Source organism: Lithobates pipiens, unplaced genomic scaffold, assembly GCF_037356315.1.
Source record: "Lithobates pipiens isolate NorthernLeopardFrog02 unplaced genomic scaffold, aLitPip1_a1.2 Scaffold_19, whole genome shotgun sequence".
In the NCBI taxonomy this organism is placed as follows: Eukaryota; Metazoa; Chordata; class Amphibia; order Anura; family Ranidae; genus Lithobates; species Lithobates pipiens.
Window position 1 is genome coordinate 576,790,886 of NW_027507764.1, and position 25,428 is coordinate 576,816,313.

Consider the following 25,428-nt stretch of genomic DNA (forward strand, 5'->3'; position numbering starts at 1 on the left):
TTTGCAGCCGCTACATCGCTAAAAATAGCTCCTGCAAATCGCCCTGAAAGAGCCGCAGCTGTGTCTCCAGTGTGAAACCCCCGAGGGCTGTGACACCGGAGTGAAAGGGTCCTTATGGAAATGGGCTTTCGTGAGCTTTTAAGGTGCTTTTTATTTTTATTTTTTCATGAAAGCACCTCAGTGTGAAAGGGGTCTTAGTATAGCATGTTTTTTTTTTAACAATAAAAAGAGCTTTAATGTCACTTTAACCACTTTCAGCCTGTAGGACGTCATATAATGTCCTAAATGAGTGGAGATATCTGGATGATGGTTGCTACAGGCATCATCCTAGAGAGAGATAATTTATAAATATAGATGGATATCTATATCATGCAGTTTTAATTAGTTCTCACTGTGGAAAAATGTTTAAATCCTGACCAAATTTTTTTTTTTTATAAATGCAGTGGGCTGGCGAATGTCAATATTACCAAAAAGAGTGAGAAATGGTGTTTTGATTTTTTTTTTTATTTATTTTTGATTTTTTTGAGCTGCGGAAATGAACAATTCCTCGATTAATCGTTAATTTTTTATTTTTTTTTCTCAAAATTATTTTTGATCGGTAATCGCTTGTTTCCGACCCAATCTTCAGGGCGTTGTGCCAGAGATCCGGTGACGTCACCAACATTGACGTCACCGGACTTTTCCCCCCTTCCCCAAGTGCCTCTGTCTGCTAACGAAGGGAAGGGGGGGGAGCAGTCCGGTGACGTCACCCGGACACCCTGGACAGTGATGGTAAATATGCATGTGGTTAATTGGGGTCATTCAGTGAGCTAAGTGTAGGCAAATTTGATAACCTCCGTTTTTAACATTGTTGTCCTTTAGAGGCTGATAAGCTGTGATATTTTTGCTGTGTGGATCGGCTTCTGCTGTTGCCATGACTAAAAGTAGTTGGATCTGTATGTGCGTTTTATAATCAAAATTAATTGATTAAAAAAAATCAATTAATCAAACGCAAAAATTTTAATCAGTAACAGGCCTAATTTTTTTTTTTTTTTTGTATAATTCTGTAAGGTTTATACTGAGCTGTTAGAATTGGGGAATAAACAATCCTATACGATTTGTAGATGTCTACTTCCAGAAGCATAAAGCTTTGTACAAGTTGTTAAATGGTTGCCTTACAGTAGTTAACACTGGCGGGATATATGCAACATGGTGAGGTAAGGAGGACTGACTTGTGGTTTGTGTGGCCTCTCCACAGTGTCAGATGAGGTGCAGATAAATGTAATTTACATGTTTGGGTTGTTATGTCTGCTGGTTACAGGATATTTAAACCCAAGAGCAAAAAATGTTATGCTTTTCAGCTAACAGCTCATATGTGGTGACTGTTTGTTTAGCTACAGACTTAATGTGGAGTTCCACCCACTTGCGTTTAAACGATGATCAATTGGTACTAAAGGGCCCAAAGTGTGCCAAGAAAATATCCCCCCCCCCCCCCATCACAGATTATTTTTATCTATTTATTTTTCCCCCACGTTGAGCCCTGCAGTAATCCTTGACCTTTGGGTGCTCGGTGCATCAATGTTGGGACCAGTGAGGCCACCAGCCCGAGGCATATGATGTAGAAGGGCTGGTTTCAATTTACTCAGGAACTGATATCGTCAGTCAATCTACTTGTTTGGATACGTTTTTTATTTTTTATATATCGCCTTATTCCCTTTTCTTTGACTAATGTGGCTCCGGCTCCATTTATACTTGTGCAACTCAAAAGTCGTGCACTTTCTTTTGCAACTTTGGATTGATGCGACTTGGATGCATCTTTGACAGTTGCGTTGATAAACGTTAAGATGTGAATTTATATTTATTTCGTTTTTTTTTTTCATGCAACTTTTAAGAGTTTACATTGCAGTCTATGGCACTTGAGTTGCCTCAATGTAGTGCAGCAACTTTTCTTTATTTTTTGCTGCAACTTTATATTTTTTTAATTTGAATGGCTTCCATTGTAATACATGGTTTGTGTGTGAATGGAGCCGAAGAAACCAGATAAACTCTGCCTCCATTAGAGGCGTAGCTTGTACTTATGTCAGGTTCCCTTAAAGAGGAAGTAAACCCTGATGAGTTTACTTCCTCTTTCATTCCCTGCAAAGGTAAAGCATAATGGACTACTATGCATCGCATATGCCTGATGAAGGAGCACGCATGCTCCGAACGCGTGCGCAACGACGTCATCACAGCGCGACCCAGAAAAATCCATCAGCTGACCTCCGCGACGCTGCGACACCGAGCCGGAGACGCTGGGAACCACCGGCGCCACCGGATGGGAACCCACAGCCTAAGAGGACAGCTTCTCCCCGGGAGCCCTGTGATGTCCCCCACAAAACTTCTCTTCCACGTAAACGTGATGTGCCTGAATTACTCTAAATACCTATGATTTGAAATACTGCACTTAGGTTGGCGCTGTTTTTTGTCTTCTGTTCATTATGTGTCACTTACCTGACACAGAAGCCAGCGAAGTCACCGCTGTCCCCTGTAGTCCGGCGCATCCATCTTCTCGGTGGGTCTCGCTGCTCCGCTGCTGTCATTCGGCAAAGCCGCGATGATTTCACTCCCGTGCATGCACACGGGAGCCGCCACGCACGGCATATTGCCGTTGGCGGCGCGCTCAGTGCGCCAGCGGTGCCGGTCTTTCGGCAAATATCTCCTAAACCATGTAGGTTTAGGAGATATTTCTTGGACCTACAGGTAAGCCTTAATCTAGGCTTACCTGTAGGTCAAAGTGTGTTGTAAGGGTTTACAACCACTTTAAGTGCCTGGAAATTTTAACTTTTTTTTTTTTTTTCTGTTGTATTTGTGTTTTATTGGCCTGTAGTGGGTGATGCCGAAGTGTTTTATTTGCTTCATAACAGACTTTTTTTTGACTCCATCGTTGCTGTCATGTTGTAGTATTTGGAGTTGTCTGGAGGCACAGGCTGCATTTGTAAGTACAGTCTTCAGCTGATGTCTAGTAGCAGGTGCTGTCCTATGGAGGTTATCCGACCCGTTCAGATCCTGCAGCAGCAAAGATCAGAGCCAAAACCCGCAGACTATTTGGTTTCCTTATCTGTCTTTGTAACAAGCTGCCTTATGAGGTGCTCAGGGAAAACTTTGTATTTAAAAGCAATTCTTTTTATTTTTTTTTTTTTTTTTTTTTTTTTTTTTTTTTTTTAACCACTTCAGATCCAGGCCAATTCTGACATTTCTCTCCTACATGTAAAATTCCTAATTTTTTTGCTAGAAAATTACATAGAACCCCCAAACATTATATATGTTTTTTTAGCAAAGACCTTAGAGAATACAATGGCGGTCATTGCAACTTTTTATCTCGCACGGTATTTGCGCAGCAATTTTTCGAACACGTTTTTTTCAGCAAAAAAGTTTCATGCTTTTTAAAAAAAAAAAAAAACAGTAAAGTTAGCCCATTTTTTTTGCATAATGTGAAAGAGGATACGGCGAGTAAATAGATACCCAACATGTCACGCTTCAAAATTGCACGCGCTTGTGGAATGGCGCCAAACTTTGGTATTTAAAATTTTTTTTACTGGTTACATGTTTTGGGTTACAGAGGAGGTCTAGGGCTAGAATTATTGCTCTCGCTCTAAAGTTCGCGGCGATACCTCACATGTGTGGTTTGAACACCGTTTTCATATGTGGGTGGGACTTACGTATGCGTTCGCTTCTATGGGCTCACGGGGACAGGGGCGCTTAAATTTTTTTTTTTTTTTTTTTTATTAATTTTATTTTTTAGTTTTACACTTACAAAAAAAAAAAAATGTATGACTTTTTTATTCCTATTACAAGGAATGTAAACATCCCTTGTAATAGGAATATGGCACGATCTGACCTATTTACAGTGAAATATGGGGTCAATAAGACCCCATATCTCACCTCTAGGCTGGGAAGAATAAAAAAAAAACGATCATGGCTTCCTAGCCAGATCGGCGCCGTTAATTTGAATACCGAGGCCGGGCGTGACGTCATAACATCACGCCCGGCCTCCGAACGATCATAGAGACTCCGGGGACAATCTAGTCCGCCGGAAATCTCTATGATCACATGCTGGGGCCGGCGGATCCTGTGACCGACTCACCTATGGAAACGGTGAGTCGGTAGAAGCACCGGAGGGCGGCGGGAGGGGGGGGGCGTCCCCTCCCGCCACCCGTAAGAACGATCAAGCGGTGGAACAGCCGCTATGATCATTCTTATGGTGTAGGGAATCGCCGGCTGAAAACGGAAATATCTGAATGATGTCTGTGGACTCAGGCATCATTTAGATATGACCAGCGAAACCCCATGACGTCAATAGACGTATTGCGGGTCTCAAGTGGTTAAAGAGGAAGTAAACTCTGAGAGCTGCTAGTCACGGCATGACCCCTTTAGAAATGGTACGACCATGCCCTTTCTAAAGTGCGCATTTGTCCCGTAGACATTGGCGCTGGGCGCATTTGTCCCGTAGACATTGGTGCATGGTTTTATTGTAAATATCTCCTAAACTGTGAGGTTTAGGAGATATTTCCAGAACCTACAGGTAAGCCTTTAATATAGGCTTGCCTGTAGGTAAAAGTGATTGTACAGGCTCTGTAGATCGGCGGATGTCAGCGGTGACCTATCCGCTGGCATCTCCTGATATCCGATCCCGTTTGTGAAATCCAGACGGCGAGAGACCGTTTTCCCATCTGTGTGGAGTGGTTGAAAACGGACTGCCGGACCGTTTTTTGCATCCCATCTCCACATAGAGGTGAGCAGGGCTCTGATAAGTCTGTCTCGGCACAGTGAGCAGAAATGGACCGGTCGTCCGCCTGCTCAGCAGAGATCAACTAATCGATTGCCCCGCTGAGCAAAGAGCCCTAATGCTTGGCCATACCGGTCTCAAATGATTGCTGGTGAGTCTGATTTCAAGCCATCGTTGGCCCTGTCGGCACCACCTGGCTCCATATATTTCAGATGAAAAATCTGAAGGAGCTGGGTGAATACTGGTTTGAATGGTGATTGCATCCAATGTCATCGCCGGTCCTGGTGAAAAAAAATAAAATTAAAATAAATTTGCTGAAAATTTTGAATCGATTTTGACCTCTCAACTAGATTCAAATCGATATTATTTTTTATTTTTTCCCCCAGCCCTAGTGTCTACACAACTTTTGACAGCTGATTCCGAGCAAAAATTTCTGAAGGGACAAAGTCTACTTTTTTATTTTTATTTTTTTATTTTTTTTTGGGGAACAGAACGAACGGTTTTAATTTTTAATGTGTGAGAAATATCCGTTACGACTATGCATGATCAGAAACGAATAAGAAAAAGCCTTTGTCGTACAATATTTCTATCCTCAGGTCTGATTTGCTTTGGAAGCATTGAGGAAAACTGGCTGATCGGCCTTCAGATTTTCTCATTGTACGTACGGGGCATTAAGGGCTGAGTGAGAGAAGTGTAAACTTTTATGGCTAGCTTAAAGCTATAGTAAACCACATAAAAATAAAAATTGGGCTGAGCCGTTTAGGTCATAATGTGCTAGTATGCACTGTATGCTAGCACGTTATGATAGACTTACCTGAAAACGAAGCTCTCCAGCAGCGTCTTTGTGGATGGGAGTCAATGTATGGCATGGGTATGCCATTGCTTCAGAGTGCATGTGCCAGTGATGTCACCGGCTGCACCTAAAGTGAATATCTCCTTAACGGTGCACTTATAGGAGACCTTTACTGTGCCTATAAGTAATCCTATAATAAAGCTTGCCTATAGGTAAACATTAGAGCTGCACAATTAATCGTCAAAGTATCGGTCTCTTTTTCTGGCCAGAATCGTGCAGCTCTAGTAAACATCATACTTGGCAGTCTACTTCCACTTTTTGCGGCGTGCTCAGGCGCACTGAGCACGCCGCAGATCACGGCGATATGCCGCTCGTGTCGGTTCCCGTGCGCATGCGCGGGAGTGACGTCAACGCGGCTCCGGCGAATCACAGGGCCAAAGCAGCGAGACCCTGAAGTTACTCCGGGATACATGGCAGCGGTGATGATGGAGGACCGATTCGGGGACCTCGTTCTCAGGTAAGTTATTCGCAATGAGCTAGTATGCTATGCATACTAGCTCATTGTGCCTTTGCCTTGCAGGTTGCATTTAAAAAAAAAATAGCCTTTACTTCCTCTTTAAGACCAGAAATTAGACTTGCGTAAACCCCTTCCTGTGAGGACTCGAAGCTTTGCATTTTCTTTCACTTTCACACCTTGACAGTGGTCACCTAGACTAGTGGGTTTCCAAACTGTGGCCCATTGCTTTATCTGCTCGTTGGGCAGAGGCGGCTCTAAGCTTTGTGAGGGTTTAGGCAAATCTTAGACATGAGGCCCCACTCACGCCCAAATGGGAAAAATAATTCAAGCGACAAATTGTATAAATTACCTATAGTAAGTGCCTTAAAGCTTAAGAACTTTGAATTCAGTGTCTAGAATCTTCTCTAACCAATTACTCTTTAATCACATATTGAAAAAATTATTTATTAATAATAATAATAATAATAATAACTCACTGGTTGCTAGAGGTTACTAAACACCATTACCGCTCACCCATTGGTTGCTAGAGGTTACTGCACAATATTACCACTTACTGATTGGTTGCTAGAGGTTGCAGGGCAGTATTGTGGTGTGTGATGCTACTGTTAGGGTACAGTTGGTTGGATGCAGTTTGGGGTGATGGTGGCAGCATTGGTGTGAGAGGCAGAGATCATATCTCCACTATAATAGAGGGTAAGGTTATAAGATGCCAGAGGTGGGGTACAGGAGGGGTGAGGATAATGACTGGAGGCAGGGTGGTAGGATGCCACAGATAGGGTAGAGAGGGATAATGGGGATGTTGATGACAATGAGTGGGGTAGTAAGATGTCAGCAGAGGGGGATGATGACAGTGGGTGGGGGTTGTAGGAAGCTGGCACTGGGGTACAGAGGGGATGAAGATAAGGATGATGGGGGTAGGGTGGTAGGATGCTAGATGTGGGTACAGGGGGATGATGGGAATGTTGATTACAGGGGGTGGGGTGGTGGGATGCCAGGCACGGGGATGGAGATGATGGTGGCATCATATAGCATAAATATCGTCAGTGCTGTGTGTGTGTGTGGTCACAGGAGGCTGGCAGTGGTAATTTTCGGGGCAGTGGCACCTTTGCTCGGGATGCTGTCAGTGTTGGGGAGCAGGACTGAGTGTCAGGCAATACCTTGACGCTCTTGCAGACTCAATGACTCCTCGATGATTGTACCAGGCGGCTCCAGCTCTGGCAGGCGACGTCCTGGAGAGGAGATCAGGGAGTTCCTCTTCGGCCACTGCAGCTGTGGCCATTATCCATGCTCTGCACATAGCAGAGATCCGTGGAGCACGGCAGAAGAGGAGCCGGTTGAGAGCAGTACCCAGAGCCATCCACTGATCCTGGGACCTCGGGCTGTGCTCAGGCTGTCAATCCACCCCAGGCCAGGGAAAGCTAGTTGCAGGGACTACCGGCACCCCTTTAAGAACGACTGGGGAGACCGACCGGGGGACATTCCCTCCACTGCTACTCACATGTTGGGCAGATTAGACGGCCGCGAGGCCCCTTGGAGTGCGAGGCCTTAGTGCCTAATCTGCCTCATTAGAGAGCCACCTCTGTCGTTGGGGCACTATTCCTCCAGCTGATACAGGGCACTTTTTTTTTTTTTTTTTTTTCTTCACTGGCACCAACGATGGGGCACCATGTAAGTAGTCTTGCTCCCACTAACAACCAAGCCTGCAGTATTTTTTGCTCCCACTGACAACAGTCTGGCTCCCTTTAAAGTCTGAATGAAAGTAATCTGGCCCTTTGGAGACCCCTGACCTAGACAAATGGAGCAATTCTAGTTATTGGGAACACAGATGACAACCTTTATATACAAAACATACAACAGTAATCTAAACCCAGTATTTTCAGTTGCAGTTTTCACTGCTGCTGGCTCCTGATGCCTCTTTACTGTTCAAGTCTTCACAGGATAGAAAGTGTGAAAACGTGTCAGAATTTTTTTTTTTTTTTCTTCTGTGGAACTAAATAGTTTTTGTACATTTTTAGTACTATTTTTGCTTGCAATCAATGTCATTTTTTTTTTTTCTTTTCTTCCTTAAGGCAAACCTCACTTTTAAGCTCCATGTCAATGGACAGGAGGATGTAAACGGACTTGAGTCCATCCTGGACCGAAAAAAATAAATAAATGGCTATTATATAATTTATTTGCTTTTTTATTTTTTTTCCTGATGCATGTAGTCGAATTTAAATGAATAAGTTTGTTTACACATGGCTGCCCATATAATATATGGGTTAGGAAAACTTCTGCAGCAATAAACAAAAGGGGCATGAATGTCCCAAAAGTGACATCCATTCCGTTCTGCTCCATTTCTGCAGGGCTTTCTGTTCATGGTTTCCCTCCTGCTTGTCTGGATCAGACAGATGGCAAAGGTTTACTGTCCTTAAAGGGACTGTAAGGTCAGAAGGTGTGTGTGTGTGTATGTATATGTGTGTATATGTATATATATATATATATATGTGTGTGTGTGTGTTTTTTTTTTCACTTTAATGTATAGGATGCACTAAGGTAAAAAAACACGAGCGTTTAGAACCCCGAGGCCGTACGGCGTCCTCTTCTCCTAGGTGAGCATTCGAATAAGACCTTTATAAATGTGTTTTTTTTTTTTTTTTTTTTTCCTATTTTACTTTTAGAAATGTGCAGTTGAGGGAGGAAGATGGTTTTTAGGCATTGATGTCTGCTTTAACTCAAATCAGTCTGGTCTGTCCCCACCACCTCCACTTACTGCTTTCTAACATAAACCAATTTGAATACTACTGGAAATTCTACTGCTTACCTTTTGTACAAGCTTTGGGCACCAGTGGCTTATATGCTTCCTTAACCACTTCTGGCGTGTGTGTGTGTGTGTGTGTGTGTGTGTGTTGCACCGAAATTTCGGCCGCCGAAACATATCTGCCGAAAATGCCCAATTCGGCAATTTGCCGAAAGAGAAAAACGGCCGATAATGGAGCCGAAAATGGGGTGTGTCCTGGGTGGGGGCGGGGTTCCGCCCCCCCGCCCCTGGTGACGCCCATCATGGGGGGTGTATAGTGCAGGAGAGCCGCCTCCGCCGCCTGTTTGATCACAGCGCCGGGAACATCACAGCTTTCATTTCAATAGCTGTGTGTTCCCGGTGTTCTGCCTAATAGAGTCCGGCCATCAAATAGTGTCCACTCCGTACTGCGCATGCGCAGTACGGAGCAGACGAAGCTTCGGAAAATCTCAGAAGCTGAACGGCGCCTGCACCGTGAGTGGAGGTGGTAGCCCCACCATCCAAGCGGACATAGGGGTATGAATTTTAGAGGGCCCCTCGCGGGCGAGCTTCGCTCGCCACGCTTCGGGCTCGGCCTCGCTGCGCTCGGCTCTTTTTTATTCTAACTCTGTCCACTTGGATGGTGGGGATAGAATGTGGACTCACGGCGCAGGCGCCGTTCATCCTCGGCAATTTTCGGAATCTGTGTTCCTGTGTACTGCGCATGCGCAGTACGCAGCGGACACTATCCGATGGAGGAAGCTATTTGACAAGACACCGGCCGCGTGCCGTCACACGCAGCCCCTCCCCCTTGTCCGGGCACTTAAAAAGACAGATCATCCGCAGGATTGGGCGGATGATCTGTCTATCAAAGTGCCCGGACAAGGGGGAGGGGCTGCGTGTGATGGCGCGCGGCCGGGAACACACAGCTATTGAAATGAAAGTTGTGATGTTCCCGGCGCTGTGATCAAACAGGCGGTGGAGGCGGCTCTCTTCCCTGCACAGGCTGGCTGCAATGGGGCACACTGGCTGCAATGGGGCACACTGGCTGCAATGGGGCACACTGGCTGCAATGGGGCACACTGGCTGCAATGGGGCACAGGCACACTGGCTGCAATGGGGGATGCCTCCTGTACCACGTCCTCTGTCTCAGACCGCCTCCTGTACCATGTCGCCAGTCTCTGACCGCCTCCTGTACCGTGTCGCCAGTCATTTGTAAATAACTTTTCAATGCTTTGTACCATTGCTGAAGTGAAAACAAAACAGTTGCGGTAGGTACCGGTGATTGGTATCAGCGAGAAATGATAATAAAAAAACAAACAAAAAAGAAAAAAATGGTATTGGTGCATCCCTCATTATTAGAGACTGTAGTGCATATTGACTTGCTGGGTTTATCTGGACATTTAGTGCTGCCGGCTAGGTGTGGTTTGAAGGCTGTTTTTAACAGATAACGGCACTAATTCTCCTTATGTGTGTGTGTGTGTGTGTGTCTCCTCTGTGTGTGGGTGGGTTTTTTTTTGTGGTGTGTGTGCGGTTTTTATTTATTTTTTTTGTTTTTTTCCCCTTCCCATGCTAGTCTCATTTCCAAAACCAAGATGTTACTAAAGTTCTGGAAATTCTTCTGTGATAGAATACATCGTCGAAGTGATGTCATGTGTTGTAATATATTTAATTGCTGAGCATGTGTGGTCTTGGTATAAAGAATTTTAGGGCTGCAACTAACCATTATTTTCATAATCTTTTAGTTGGCTGATTTATTTATTTTTTTGATCAGATAATAACCTTAAGTATCGTGTATAATTTAGTTAATATGTAAAGTTTAAAATAAAAGGCAATATTAAATATAGACAGAAGAGATACTGTATATACTATATTAGAGGTTGAATCTGGTAAATTTTGTACGACTCCGAGCAAATTTTTTTTTTTTTTTTTTACTTTTTTGTCAAGTGTAATATACTATGTATGACAGACTCCCTTGTCTATAGGCAGATGGCTAGATAAAAGCTACTTGCACCTACTGTCACTTATGCTGGCCATATAAAAACAATGTCTTCCTTCAAAATAAAATTAACTTTACGAAAGTTTTTATAGAGCTAGGCGTTTTTTTTGTTTTTTTTTTTAAAATAGCTCGTCTCGCTGCTGCCCCCGCGCCATCCTCTGTCAGGGAATCGGGAAGTGAAGCATCGTGGCTTCACTGCCCGGTTCCCTGCTGCGCGTCTCTTATTATGGTCCCAGCTGTGTCCTGGTCCCAGCTGTGTCCTGGGAACTGTGTTTCACAGAGAGGAGGGGGGGAGGGATCAGATTAGCGTAACTTCCCCTTTAGGGTGAAAAACCGCTTAAAAAAATAAATAAATAAAATTTGCGATTCAAATCGAGGTGTGGTGTTTTATTTTTTTAATTTTTTTTAATTTTTTTGGTGTGTGTACAATAGGACTGGCGCTGACACGGCGCCGGTCCTGAGGAGCTGCGGGCAGGAGTTTTCAGGTGAGGCTGCGACTTCGGCCTAGTCTGTGGCGTCCGGCCTCGCGGACTAGGCCGGAGACGTGACCTCACCTAAAAACTCCTGCCCACAGCTCCTCAGGAGCGGCGCAGTGTCATTTTTCTGAAATTTTGCGTCAATTTGACCTCTCAACTTCAAGATTTAAATCTTTTTTTTTTTTTTTTTTTTTTCCTCAGTGCTAGAGCAGCCCTTATTCTTCTTCTTTTCTGGGGTCCTCCTCCTGCATTCAGATCGCCCCAATAGCAAGCTACAAATTATAGTTTAGACTGAGTGGCCCTATAGCAAGGTAAAAAAAAACTTCTGACTTTAGAACCAATCACTTCCTGCCCAGGACTACATGTCCCATGAGGCATTGCTTTTCACAAGTTCTCAGGCACTTACTGACATGTATGAACAGTGTACGGAGCTGTATGTGTGCTGCACTGTATTTCCTGATATGTAAACAAAGCATTCTTTAGCCAGGCAAACGAATCAACTGGCCAATTAATCGATTATGAAAATAGTTGAAAACTATTTTCATAATTGTCAATCGATTTCGTTTCAGCCTTTTTTTTTTTCGAATACTGTACTGATTAAACAAATCGTTCGTTCTGATATCGCACAGTAAAAAAAAAAAAAAGTTTACGTGCGGATAATTTCGTATAACTTATCGGCTTGCGAAAGCTGTGTACTAACGATCAGATTATCATGCGATCACTTTGAGAGCAGTACTTTTTGTCCGATTGGCTGATTGTGTGTAATCGGCATAAATCTAAGGCCCCGTGCAGACTGGGCGGACTCCGCCAAGTAGATCCGTTTTCTCAGTGGGGAAGCGGATGATAGGTCTGTGTCTGCTCCGATGTGCGGTGTGGACATGGACGCTGCCTGCTAATCTCTATGGGGCAGTCGAATGGAATAGGCTTGTCCGTTTTTTCTGTCTGTGACTGTCATCCGATCCACTAGGCTAGACAGATGGGGAACGGACCCCCTCATCCATCTGTTTTTAGTGGATAAGATTAGAGGTTGACCGATTTTGGGGTTTTCTCTGGTCGATGCCGATATTTAGAAATTGCGATGGCCGATATGTTAGGCCGATACCCGGTAGTAAACCCGCTGAATTTTTTATTTTTATTATTTTCCTTTTCCTGCACAGTAAAAGGCATAATGAGCTAGTATTCACCGCATACTAGCTCATTATGAAATGCCTTAGAGCGAGGCCCGACATCTGGCCTGATCCACGCTGAGGTAGCTGACATGTTCCCTCGGCGTTTATTGAATGCGCGCGGGAGATTTCTTTCCGACAGGGTCCAGCATCTGCCGGGCTTTCAGCCGGGAATCCCCTGTGCGCATTGCGCCACTGCAGTCAGCAGCGCATTGCGAGGAGAATATCTCCTAAACCGTACAGGTTGCGCATTTTGAAGTAGAACTATAGGCAAAACCACCTATGTGTTTTCATTTATTTATTTTTCATTTTTTATTTTTTAGGGGGGAGGGAGGTATAACCTCTTTTGGGTTTTGGTGTGTATGTGTTTTTTTTTTTTTTTTTTGTTTTTTTGTTTTTTGCCATCGGTGTCCCATTGCAGATAAAATTTCCCATCACTTCTTGTCCTAGGTGTTATAATACCTCTCCACTCTATCTAAAACAAACAAAAAAAAGCCTTTTAGTTATCTTTTATAATGCACTTAAAAAAAAAAAAAAATCTTTTCTGATTGTGGACCATGCCTGCACCGTACTCCCCGGTGAAATAGATTTCTGAAGAATTAATAATAATAATTATTTCCTGAGGATGATGACCAGGGCTATGTCTGAATGATTTCTTATGTCAGCGGGCATTTAAAAATAAATAAATAAAAAAAAAAAAACATAGTGCAGTGTACAATTTGGAAAACATTTGAAAATATTTGATAAATATACTGAACGCCGAGTCTGTTCATAAGACTACTTTCACACTGGGGTCTTGGCGGCGCTTTTTCAGACGTATGGGCGCTTTTAAGTCCCGCTAGCCACAGAAGGGGTTAAAGGTGCTTGTGTTGCGGCTCTTCCGACGCGCTGCCCATTCATTCCAATGGGCAGGGTGTGTTTTGGGAGCGCTGTATACAGAGCTTCCCAAACAGCCCCAAAGATGCTGTTTGCAGGACTTTTCAGAACATCTCAAGTGAACCGCCCCAGTGTGAAAGTCCCACTGAAATGACTGCAAGGTGGTTTTCAGGCATTGGAGGCGATTTCTAGAGCTAAAACGCCCAAAAAACAGCTTCAGTGTGAAGCCAGTCTTAGTTGACTATGAGAGCAGGATTACCATGGGCGTGCTAAAATCTTAACTTTTTCTTTTATTTTTCTTTTATTTATTATTTTTAAGATAAAATACAAGCTGGTGGCTCTTGGTATGCACAACAGAAGAGTGAAATAATTCTTCACAAGCACCTCATTGGTACATATGCATGACAAAAAAAGCAAACCTATTCTACCCTCCCTTTTTTATTTTTTTTTTATTTTATTTTTTTTGTCCTGTTTTCAGCTTTCAAAAGGTTTTTTGTTTTGTTAAAGGTTTTGTCATTTTTAGTATTTGCATTGCTTATCACAATGTTTAAGCAGACTCGGGCCCCATTCGAAGCTACAAAACACTGGAGGGGGAAAAAAAAAACATTCTCAATGTAGATGGTTCACATTTCCACTCCAAGTCGCCTGAAGCTCAAACAAGTTCTGGAGCCTTTTTTGTTGCTCGAATCGGACATATTTGGGCGTTTTTCTTTTTTACATTGGTGACCCTTTGCCCTGCACAAAATCGTGGGCGACGCCATAAAATCGCACAATTTCCTACCTGAAAACGCTATTTTCAGGTGTGAATGGTGCCTTATTGTTGCTTTATTAGGGGGGGGGGGGGGGGGTTTGTTGAAGAGTACATTTTTAGCTTTATTTATTTTTTTCCGTGTGTTCATAAGGAAGCCTTTGTGTAAAATAAGTAATGTCTTCAGAGGTGATCCTAGAAATCAAATTGCTTTTGGATGTTAGTCTGGTCACACACCGCCAAATTCATCTATGCAGCTGACGTGAGCACGGCTTGCTTTAGTTGGACTATGCTGTGGTGAGGCCGACCTTTACAAGTAAGACTCCAGTGTTTTTTTATTTTATTTTTTTCCTACTGTGTTGGCAAATCTATTTTGTTTCCAGATTTGGATCCCTTCTCTATAGAAAAAGGGAGAAAACTTTTAATAATGTAAATGCTGTATCCATCTTGATGAATAGTTTTTTGCTTTTAGGCTGCCTGTATAGGAGACGTATGCTGAACCCAATCTGAGAACAAAGGGCTAGTTATGGTTTTTACCTATAGGTTTCTTGCAACTGATCTTTTCCTTTTTGTTACAGTGTAGAACAAGGTATAACAAGATAGTATGTGTGGAGGTACCGAACTTGGTAGATGAGCATGACTTTACCTCCTCATGTTGGTGCTGACTAACCGATGACTGGTGACCCAATCATTGATGGGGTACTGATGAAATGGCAGAAGAGGTGCCACAATCAGTTCATGATGAATGAAGCAGGGAGATGCTTGCACTGCAGGTCCCCAAGTACAGCTTCCTCTCCAGCAGGGACAAGAATGGGCAGAGCACTAGTGACATTCCTAAACCCCACTTAAAATCCACTGAGGCATGCACAGGTTTAGTAATGTCAACAGTGGCACTTTGCGGTTGGTTTTAACCCTTATTTGGCCGCTAGTGGCCAAATAGCGCCGCTAAAGATAACTTTTCAAAGACGCCCTAACCTATAGAGTGTGTCACTACTTTCTTAGTTTCAGTGGTAACCACAATGCGCAGATATTTGCCTTCCCCCCTTTTTTTTTTTTTTCTTTTTTTTTTGCCAGGCTGTCTAGCCGTAAGCTAGTCATGCATTGCAGTTTCCTCTTTTTCATCCCACAGAGGTGGCATAATCCATGTGTTGGGACTCTCCACTGCCAGATATTGCATTCATGGATGCCTGAGTACAGTGTCTGTGTCTGATAGGCTGCAGTCACTGTCTGGACAATAATTCTCAAATAATAATCTGTTTCCCCAAAATTACTTTTTTTGAGCTGGGGTGGTACTTTCATGGCCACAATGCCAATTATGGCCATTTTTATTACATTTATCTATACAGTGCTACAATGATGCACTCAACAGCTGAGCTCATGCAAAAGGCCCTTATTGATGACTCCAAATTATGGATGATCCATGTTGATGTGCCTAACATTCAAGCCATGGTTGGCTGTGCAAACGCCACTGAACTTAAGTCTGTTTTTAAAAAAAAAATAAAAAAAAATAAATGAACTGGGCTAGATGGAAATTTTATCTGCTGAAAAGTAAGACAGAGGTCGTATACAGAACAAGTTTTTAACGGGGATTCCTCCCGCCTAGTCATTGTGTTCTGGTGAGGATGAGTGATTATTGCTCCAGGCTTGTACCAAGGTTGATGGATTAAATTTGGTACAGTCATTCTGCCCAATACGTGATCTGAATCTCAGCCCGTTCCTGCTGAACCTTCCAAGATCAGAACCGCCCAGCCTGTCTTGGTGACTGCGTCCTATTGTATTGTATGTAATCGTCACTTTTTGTCTGCACCATTGGTTTCAGGCAGCCACGGGTGCTTTGGATACCCAAAACCCTGGCTGAAAGGTGTTGGCATGGCTGGAGGAGAATTAAAAAATGTATATATATGTGTGTGTATGTATATGTATATATATGTATATATGTGTGTGTATATGTATATGTATGTATATATATATATATATATATATATATATATATATATATATATATATATATATATATATATATTATAAAATATTGTGTGTGTAGAGATAGATGTGTATATTTTTATATTATTCAGGATTTATATAGCGCCAACACAATTACAATACAAGAGGATTTAGAGGGCCCTGCTCAGAAGAGTTTACAATAAAATGGTACAAAAGGTTTTAACTGTGGGGGAATGAGCTGGTTGAAGTGGTAAAAGATTAGTTGGAGTGATGAAGGCAGCTAGAGTAGGAAATGGCCAAACAGGTTGAGGTAGAGAGTTCCAGAGGATGGGAGAGGCTCTGGAGACAAGCTTGAGAGGAGCGGGAAGGACAGTTTGGGTGATATTTGGAGACTTGGTTTGATTTCAGTCTTGAGGACTGAACCATTTATGAATGGACTTTGTAGTGATCCTGTTCCACTACTGCTTGGACTCCTGGAAGTTGCGCACACAGGCGCGCACACACTCTCCAAAAGCATTCCAGGGAATAATTTGGCTTCTGAGAAAACGAAGTGGTTTGTGATTAGTGGGGTATTTATAAATGTGCCTCATTGGATTCAGGTCTAGTGTGAATGTGTGGTCTGTGTAAAGCACATTAGAATGTTGTATACATTTTGGTTAATGTGCTGTTTACACTTTTTTATTTTAACTTGTCTCTCTAAGACAGGGATATGCAATTAGCGGACCTCCAGCTGTTGCAAAACTACAAGTCCCATCATGCCTCTGCCTCTGGGTGTCAGGCTTGTGGCTGTCAGAATCTTGCTATGCCTCATGGGACTTGCATTTCTGCAACAGCTGGAGGTCCGCTAATTGCATATCCCTGCTCTAAGGGCTCTTTCATGTGCGGACCATTCAGATCCGCCTACCAGTTTTTTTGCAGCGGATCTGAACGGCCGCTCCATAAATCTCTGGAGCGATGGATGTCAGCGGTCACATGTCCGCTGACATCCAATCTGATCCGCTCCACAAAATCCAGACGGATTGAACCCCTATTTTCCACCAGTCTATCGGATTGGATGAAAACGGACAGCCGGTCCGTAATCAGCCGTCTTTTTTTATTTTATTTTTGTTTGTCCACGCACACACACACGCGCACGCACACACACCCCATAGGAGAGTGGAAATCTGACAGGTCCGTCCCTGCACAGTGTGCGGGGATCAACGGAGCGATCCCTGCTAAGCAAGCGGATGGCCGACTATGGATCCGCACATGTGAACGTGGCCTTACTGTGGTGGCTATTGCCTTATGTGCCAGAACCCTCACTGTTGCTTGTAGTCCAAGTTGGCAGCACACAGCAAGGGGTAAGAATGCCACAGCTGAATTTTATTAAATGTTCACACCCTGTCAAAAGAAGTTCCAATGGTTATCCTTTTTCTGGTATTTTCTGTGGTGCGGCAGACTTTTCATGGCATCTCGTGCATGTGCAGACATGCTATGAGTTCTGGCCAGGTCTATCATTTATCGTCTCAGCCTATGAAAAGTGGTGCAGGCATAAATCCTACACCGCTCTAATTTTAAGAAATGAATTCTCTTTCCCCATAGATGATTCTGTTTCTTGTGCAACAACCCATCTTTAAGCCCCATACAGACTATCTTATTTACCAAAACCATATGAGGTTTCAATGTGTATGCAATCAGGCAGGTCCTTGCTCTACATGGTTTTGGTAAATCTGAAGACAAAAATCTGCAAAAAAAAAAAATCTGGTGTGTATGGGGCTTTACTTGTAGGTCTTCTTTTTTTTTTTTTTTCTATCTTGCATAGTCTGGCTTTGTGTAGTCATTGTGCATATTGACTTGGAGAAGACACACACACACACACACACACACACACACACACACACACACACACACACACACACCTACACACACACACCTACACACACACACCTACACACACACCTACACACACACCTACACACACACCTACACACACACCTACACACACACCTACACACACACCTACACACACACCTACACACACACCTACACACACACCTACACACACACACACACCTACACACACACACACACCTACACACACACACACACCTACACACACACACACACACCTACACACACACCTACACACACCTACACACACACCTACACACACACCTACACACCTACACACACACCTACACACACCTACACACACACCTACACACACCTACACACACACACACACCTACACACACCTACACACACACACACACCTACACACACACACACACCTACACACACACACACACACACCTACACACACCTACACACCTACACACCTACACACCTACACACCTACACACCTACACACCTACACACCTACACACCTACACACCTACACACACCTACACACACCTACACACACCTACACACACCCACACACCCACACACCTACACACCTACACACCTACACACCTACACACACCTACACACCTACACTACACACCTACACTACACACCTACACTACACACCTACACACACACCTACACTACACACCTACACACACACCTACACTACACACACACACCTACACTACACACACACACCTACACTACACACACACACCTACACTACACACACACACCTACACTACACACCTACACTACACACCTACACTACACACCTACACTACACACCTACACTACACACACACACTACACACACACACCCCTTTAAGCGCTGGCATCTTAACACTGGGCAGATGGCTATGACTCCTTGCAGCTTCACAGCCAGCTGCTCGTGTGTGAGCCTCACTGCACTTTGTGAATGGTCCCGCAGCCTTCTGGGACTTTTAATTTGTCCCAGCAGGCTGGCAGCAGGGCAGGGAGGAGACCTCTGAGTTACACCAACCCCCCTCAAAAAAAATAAACAAAAATAAAATCCTAATGTGGGGGGCGGGTGAGATTTCTGGTTTAATCATATGACAGGAAAGTGGCATAGGGCAGAGTACAACACAAGTCCCCACTGGTTGTGTACTGATGAAATTAAAAACGTATGCTCTGGTATCATACAAGAAACTTTCATGTTTGTCCATTTGGATAATTTCAGATGAACTGTCCTGATTGGCTCTCGAAACCTGCGTCCTAACAATCGAATTATCGTCCAGTCGCTTCAAAAATGTTTTTTTTTTTGTTTTTTTTTCTCATCTGGCTTTTTGATCGTGTGTGTATAAGAGCCGGTTCACACAGCGGGCGATGCGAGGCGACACGACTCGCCTCGCTCTCGCAAGTCGCCCCCGTTCTGTACAATGGAACCGTTCTGAGAGGAGCGACTCGAGTCGCTCCGACTCAGAAAAAAGGTTCCTGTACTACTTTTGGGCGACTTGCATTGACTTCTATACAGAAGTCATTTGCAAGTCGCCGCCGAGGCCGCTGCAGGTCGCGGCGAGGCAAGTCGGAGTCGCCTCGCCTCGCCTGCAGTGTGAACCGGCCCTTAGGCTTTACACTCTTGAGCCTGTGTAAACAAGTGTTTCCTCCAATGATCCTTAGGTGGTGGCATCTATACAAGAAACTCGTATAAATTGGGTATCTGGGCATTTTTGTCTGTGGGCATGTTTAAGTGGTTGTATACCCAAGGGGGGGGGGGGGGCTTGCAAGACAAAGGCGTAATGAGCTAGTATGCATAGCATACTAGCTCATTATGAATTACTTACATTAGATCGAAGCCCCACAATGGTCCCTGAAAACCGCCGTGGTTGTTGATGTGGCTCCCGGAGTTATTTCTGGGTTCGCAGGCTCTGGCCGGCGCCACGATTCAACATCAGTTTAAAGAGGAATGGTCACTAGTGTTGTCGTTGGGTGCCATAGATCAAAAGACCCTCCGTCTTTAGGCTATGGCTATTTTTGCTTAAGAGATGCTTCTTTAATCTCCAGTGTTGGGGGGGAAAAAATAAAAAAATAAAAATTCCTGAAGTAACAGTTCTCTCTTTTTTGTTTGCAGTGCTTGGCCCGCCCCCTCAGCCGGTGTATACATTCAAGCCTCCGCTGAGACCAGATTTTGGCACCTCAGGGAGGACCATCAAGCTCCAGGCTAACTTCTTTGAGATGGACATTCCCAAAATAGAAATTTATCATTATGATGTAGATATCAAGCCAGAAAAATGTCCCAGGAGAGTTAACAGGTAAGTTTATTTATTTTGAGAAATCCAAAGCAAAGAGATCATACTGCTGTATGTATATGTAACAGTTTTTTTATGTTCATTAAAAATGTATGAATACAGTGCCAAAAAAATGTTGGCAAGGGCATGAAATGTGCTCTACTTTTTTTTTATTGGTTAATTTGTATGTCCTGAATAACGGAAGCGCACAGGGTGCCAGTTTTATGATCGTTGCTACTGTGTCTTGCTTGGGAATTTAATTGCCCCGTTTTGCGTTGTGTGATTTCATTTTTGTCTTTTTATAGCAAGTCAAGTACTTTTCAAATAGTTGTAGATCTGTTATTGACCAGTTTTTACTACTTTACTTTTACCTGCTTTTAAGAATTTTTTCACACAAAGCCATTTATCTATTTTGAGAGCGGTTTGATGAAAGCAATTATCCCATGAAATAGATTTGTCTTCCCCGTCTACAACAGTGGTTCCCAACCATCTAGTACCTTGACCCCGTGATAAGATTTTCCCAAGTTGTGGGGACCCGTAACGTTTTCATAGCATGGGTTGTCGCCACCCAAGGCAATACTAGTAATTTGCTCCCCTAATCCACGCGCGTTTAGGATTCAGAGTCCCTTCCACCCGTAAAACCCTTATGGTACATTTTAGGATGTACCACTCTTGGTTCTCCCAGCTTTCCCTTTTTTTATCTCTCTATCATGTCTTGGTTTTTCTTTTTTCCCCATCCCTCTATCTAGTCATCTTTCTTGTTCTCTTATCTTTCTGTCCCGCCCCCTTTCTTTTTTTCCTCGCCCTTCCATGTACTCTTTATTTTTATTCCTTCTCTTACTCCTTTGGCGGTGGTAGGTAGAGAGAATGAGATGAGTGGCAGTGCTGGTGGGGAGTTTGGATGCGTGGCAATGCTGGGTGTAGTTCTATTCCGCCAACTTAGGTGCTCTTGATCATGGCCATCTGCTGATCTGAGAACTGTAGTGGGGACTTTTATTGGCAACTATAATCGCAGGTAGTGTTACTCACTGTGTCTCCGACTTTGTGTTGTCTCGTAGCAGTGACACCTATGCTGAAATCGGCTTATAGGGTTTCTTCTGGCCCCTCCCACTTCACATTCCTCACCAGTCAGCTGACCTCTAGTCTCTGCCCTCCAGCCATACCGTGAACTGAATGAGCGGTTGGAGGCTCCAGGAAGAGCCCGGCTGGGCGGCTCCAGGAAGAGCCCGGCTGGGCGGCTCCAGAAAAGTCTGGCAGAGCGGTGCGGGCCTCAGGAACAGACCAGTATTCGGTGACCCCTGGTAAATTATCATTTGGCCCCCAGAATGAGAACCACTGGTCTACAACTATATACCCAGCATACAGCTGATGACACAGACCAAGAAATGGCTGCTTCCATACGACCCCAATCCAACGTGTGTTTTGGAGTTTTTTTTTTTATTTAACCACTTCAATACCAGACACTTTCATCCCCTTCCTGCCCAGGGCAATTTTCATTGCTGTCACACCTTGAATGACCAATTATTCAGTCGTGCAAGACTCTACCCAAATTACATTTTTATATAAAAAAAAAATAAAAAATTTAGACAAAGCTTTCTTTTGGTGGTACTTAACAACTTCAATACCGGGCCTATTCTGGCACTTGTCTCCTACATGCAAAAATCATCCATTTCTTTTTTTTTTTTTCTCTTTTTGCTAGAAAACTACTCTGAACCCCCAAACATTATTATGTTTTTGCAGACACCCTAGGGAATAAAATGGTCATTGCAACTTTTTTTATCTTGCACGGTATTTTAGGGCTGAAACAACTAATCAATTTCATAATCGATTACTATTTTCATAATCAATTGGCCAGTAACATAATGGGGTTAAAAACTAAAATGAGCCCTTTATAGTACAACAATATAACTACTGTAAATATTACTTTCACTGTTCTACAGTAAAAAATGAACCCCTTCCAGTAGTGATTATGCGTTTTTTTTTGTTTTGTTTTGTTTTTGTACTATAAAGGGCTAATTTTAGTCATTTTAACCCCATTATGTTACTAAACATCTTAGGCCTGGTTCACATCTATATATTGGTGATTTTTGCAGAAATGCACTACAGTTCTTTTACATGGTTTCTTATGGGACACGTTCATATCTGTGCTTTTTTCAGCCTCTGCATATTTGGAAAGGGTCAGGGACTTTTAACGCAAAACGGTGCTTTTTTGGTTCAATATACATCAATGGGAAAGCTGCAGAAAAGAATGTAATGCGTTTTTTGCAGCAATTTGTGTCGAGTCAAAACGCAAATTGCAGTAAAATCACGTGTGCAAAAATCAAAAACACACATCAAAAAGCACTGCAGAAACAGATCAAAAGTAAAAACTGCATAGGTGTGTACCAAGCCTTATGCTGGCCTTGCGGATCAATTTTCAGGTGAGACTATTAAGATGAAAAATCTTTGTACATTCGCTGAATGAAAGAATTTTGTTTGAAATTTTCACTTCATTTCTAAACGAAAACCACTGTCTGAAAATTCCTTTGACGTTTTCAAGAAGTTTTCTATTTCCAAATGTTCCCGTCTCTGGTTGAAAATGAACGTCAATTTGACCCACTTTTTTTTGTTTTTTTGGTGATTAATCTAAACAATAATCGGCCAACTAATCGATTATGAAAATTATCGTTAATTGCAGCCCTACAGTATTTGTGCAATCATTTTTCAAACGCTTTTTTTTTTGTTTTGTTTTTTTGGAGGAAAAAAAACTTTCTTGAATTAAAAAAAATAACAGTAAAGTTAGCCCAGTCTTTTGGTGTAATGTGAAAGACGATGTTGCGCCGAGTAAATGGATACCTAACATGTCAAGCTTCAAAATTGTGTAAACTCGTGGAATGGCGCCAAACTTCGGTACTTAAAAATCTCCATAGGCGACGCTTTGATAGTTTTTACAGGTTACCAGTTTAGAGTTAGAGGTGGTCTAATGCTAGAATTGTTGCACACGGGGATACCTCACCTTTGGTTTAAATGGCATTTACCTATGTGGGCGGGACTTGCTTGTGCGTTCGTTCTGAGCGTGAGCTACCGGGGAAAGGGGCGTTAAAAAAAAGAGTGTTTTTTTTTTTTTTTTTTTTTTAATGAACTCTCCATCGTAGTCATTCAGCACCGGCTGTATTTTTTATTCTTTTCCTCCCGGGCCCCCGGTGGCACGGGAGAGCCCGGAGAAGCACCGGATGGCGATGGGAGGGGACGTCGCCTATAAGAATGATCTAGCGGAACTGCCGCTATGATCATTCTTATGCTGCACAGAATCGCCAACTGGAAAGGATATCTGAATTCAGATATCCCCACACAAAGTCAAGGACGTCATTTGACTATGTGTGCGGTAAGGAAGTGGTTTTAATTACCACTCCTTCTTCTTCTTTTTTCTTTTTTTTTTTTTTTTTTTATACTTTGTTGTAAACGGTTAGATTTAGTTGCAAAATTGTATTTCTTGGGCTACTTTCACACTATAGGGCCTGTAAAGGGCCTCTCCAGTGTGAAAGCCCGAGGGGTGTAAGGGCTGAAAGCTCAGGATTCAGACAAATGCCCGGTAGATGAGATTGCTTCTGAGGAATCTGGACAAGAAGATATCCAGTCAATGTCTACCTCTATCACAGAGGCTTTTGGTCCTGATAAATGCTAAATTTGTCAGGATCAGGAAATGGTTGGTTCTGCCTTTTTAAGTTTCCTCTTGCAGGTCCTCTTTGGGATCTCTGAGACCTTTTTCAGGTTGCACAGACTTTGCCTCTACACCCCCTGTTGGAACAGGCGGTGTATGTTGATGGGACTTTTTGGCTTCTTAAAAAGGTTTTCCATTTTTATATCCTATGGATGAAAAGTTTGCTTAAAAAATGGAGCAGGCCCAGCTGTAGATTCAGCAGTCTCTTCCATAAACGAGAACTTAACTTGTCTGGTAGATAATGCACAGGGCTTGCAAGAAATTGGAATTATTAAAGGCTTCTTTTTTCTTTGGCCAGTTCAGCCAGCTGTTGCAGCAATTGGTATTTGCCAGTCCGTAAAAGATCAAGTCAAACGCCTAATAGGCCTAACCTGGCGGATGATCTGCCTGAAAGTAAGACATTCCTCGAGCGCTGTGTTTTTGCTGTTAATGCTTTAAAGGATTCAATACAGCAGGCTCTCATGTGTGTCCATATTTGTAGACATTTGTGGCTTAAGAGCTGGTCAGCCAAGCTTCCCTGTAAAAAGTTATTGGCAGGTTTCCCGTTTCAGGGGGAACTTTTATTCGGTCATCACTTGGATAAATATATCCAAAAGATTTCCGGAGGTAGTTCTCTACTTCCTGTGAAGAAAAGTACCAAACATCCCTTGTTTATAAACCCAGGGACTGCTTCCTCAAATGTCAGTGTGCTAGGCATTGGGCAGGGCCATAAAAAGCCCCGGGTCCAATATTCTTCTAAACCCAGCAACCAAGCCTGCCTTTTTTGTCAGGAGGCCCCCACTCCATCAGATGAGGGAAGGCTGCTGCACTTTGCGGACATTTTGTAAAACAATTCAGGACAAGTGGGTCACCTCAATTATATCTTGCGGTTACGGGGGTTGTCCCCTCGGGTTTCTAAGATCCAGCGTTTCCTTGGATTCTCCAAAAAAACATATATTGCTTCAGGCACTACACCATCTAGTGCATCAAGGAGTGATTGTAGAAGTTTGGTACCCGAAAGGGGAAAAGTTTTAGTCAAAACTGTTTACGGTTCTGAAACCAAATGGGGACACAATGCCCATTCTGGACCTAAGGTCCCTGAACAATTATCTATTGATTCAATCTTTTCGGAGGGAGTCTGTCTGCTCCGCGGTAACCTCACTCTAGAGGGGAGACTTGTAGCCTCCATCGATATAAAGTACATATACTTACACTTGTCTCTCTTTGAGCCTCATCGGAGGTCCCTACTTTTTGCACTAGAGGAACATATTTTTCAGTTTGTGGCTTTACCATTCGGGCTTGCTACAGCTCCCTGGGTGTTCACAAAGGTCATAGCACCAGTACTGGGTCTTTTTAAGGGCCCAAGGGATCCTGGTGCTCTGGTATCTGGGTGCACTCCTGCTCAGAGATCGCTCAGTACAGGCTCTAAAACAGAGCATAATATACAGAGTGAGGTATTTTGAAAAGCTTAGGCTGGATCATAAATAGCGAATGGTTAGCCTTGAGACCAGCTCAAAGTCTAAAATATTTAGGTCCGATTCTTAAAAACTGTCCAAGCAAGAGTTTTCTTGCCACCCTGAAGGATCAAGTGT

General features: G+C 43.3%; 1 protein-coding gene across 4 annotated transcripts in view; it reads left to right on the forward strand.

The window, feature by feature from the left end:
- Positions 1 to 25,428, forward strand: part of AGO2 (argonaute RISC catalytic component 2) — a 96,685-nt gene that overhangs the window by 17,206 nt on the left and 54,051 nt on the right. For all 4 annotated transcript variants that reach the window (XM_077493383.1, XM_077493385.1, XM_077493384.1 and 1 more), the window contains exon 3: positions 20,001 to 20,181. In XM_077493383.1, coding sequence (XP_077349509.1) covers positions 20,001 to 20,181 — 181 coding nt within the window. The remainder of the gene's footprint in view (positions 1 to 20,000; positions 20,182 to 25,428) is intronic.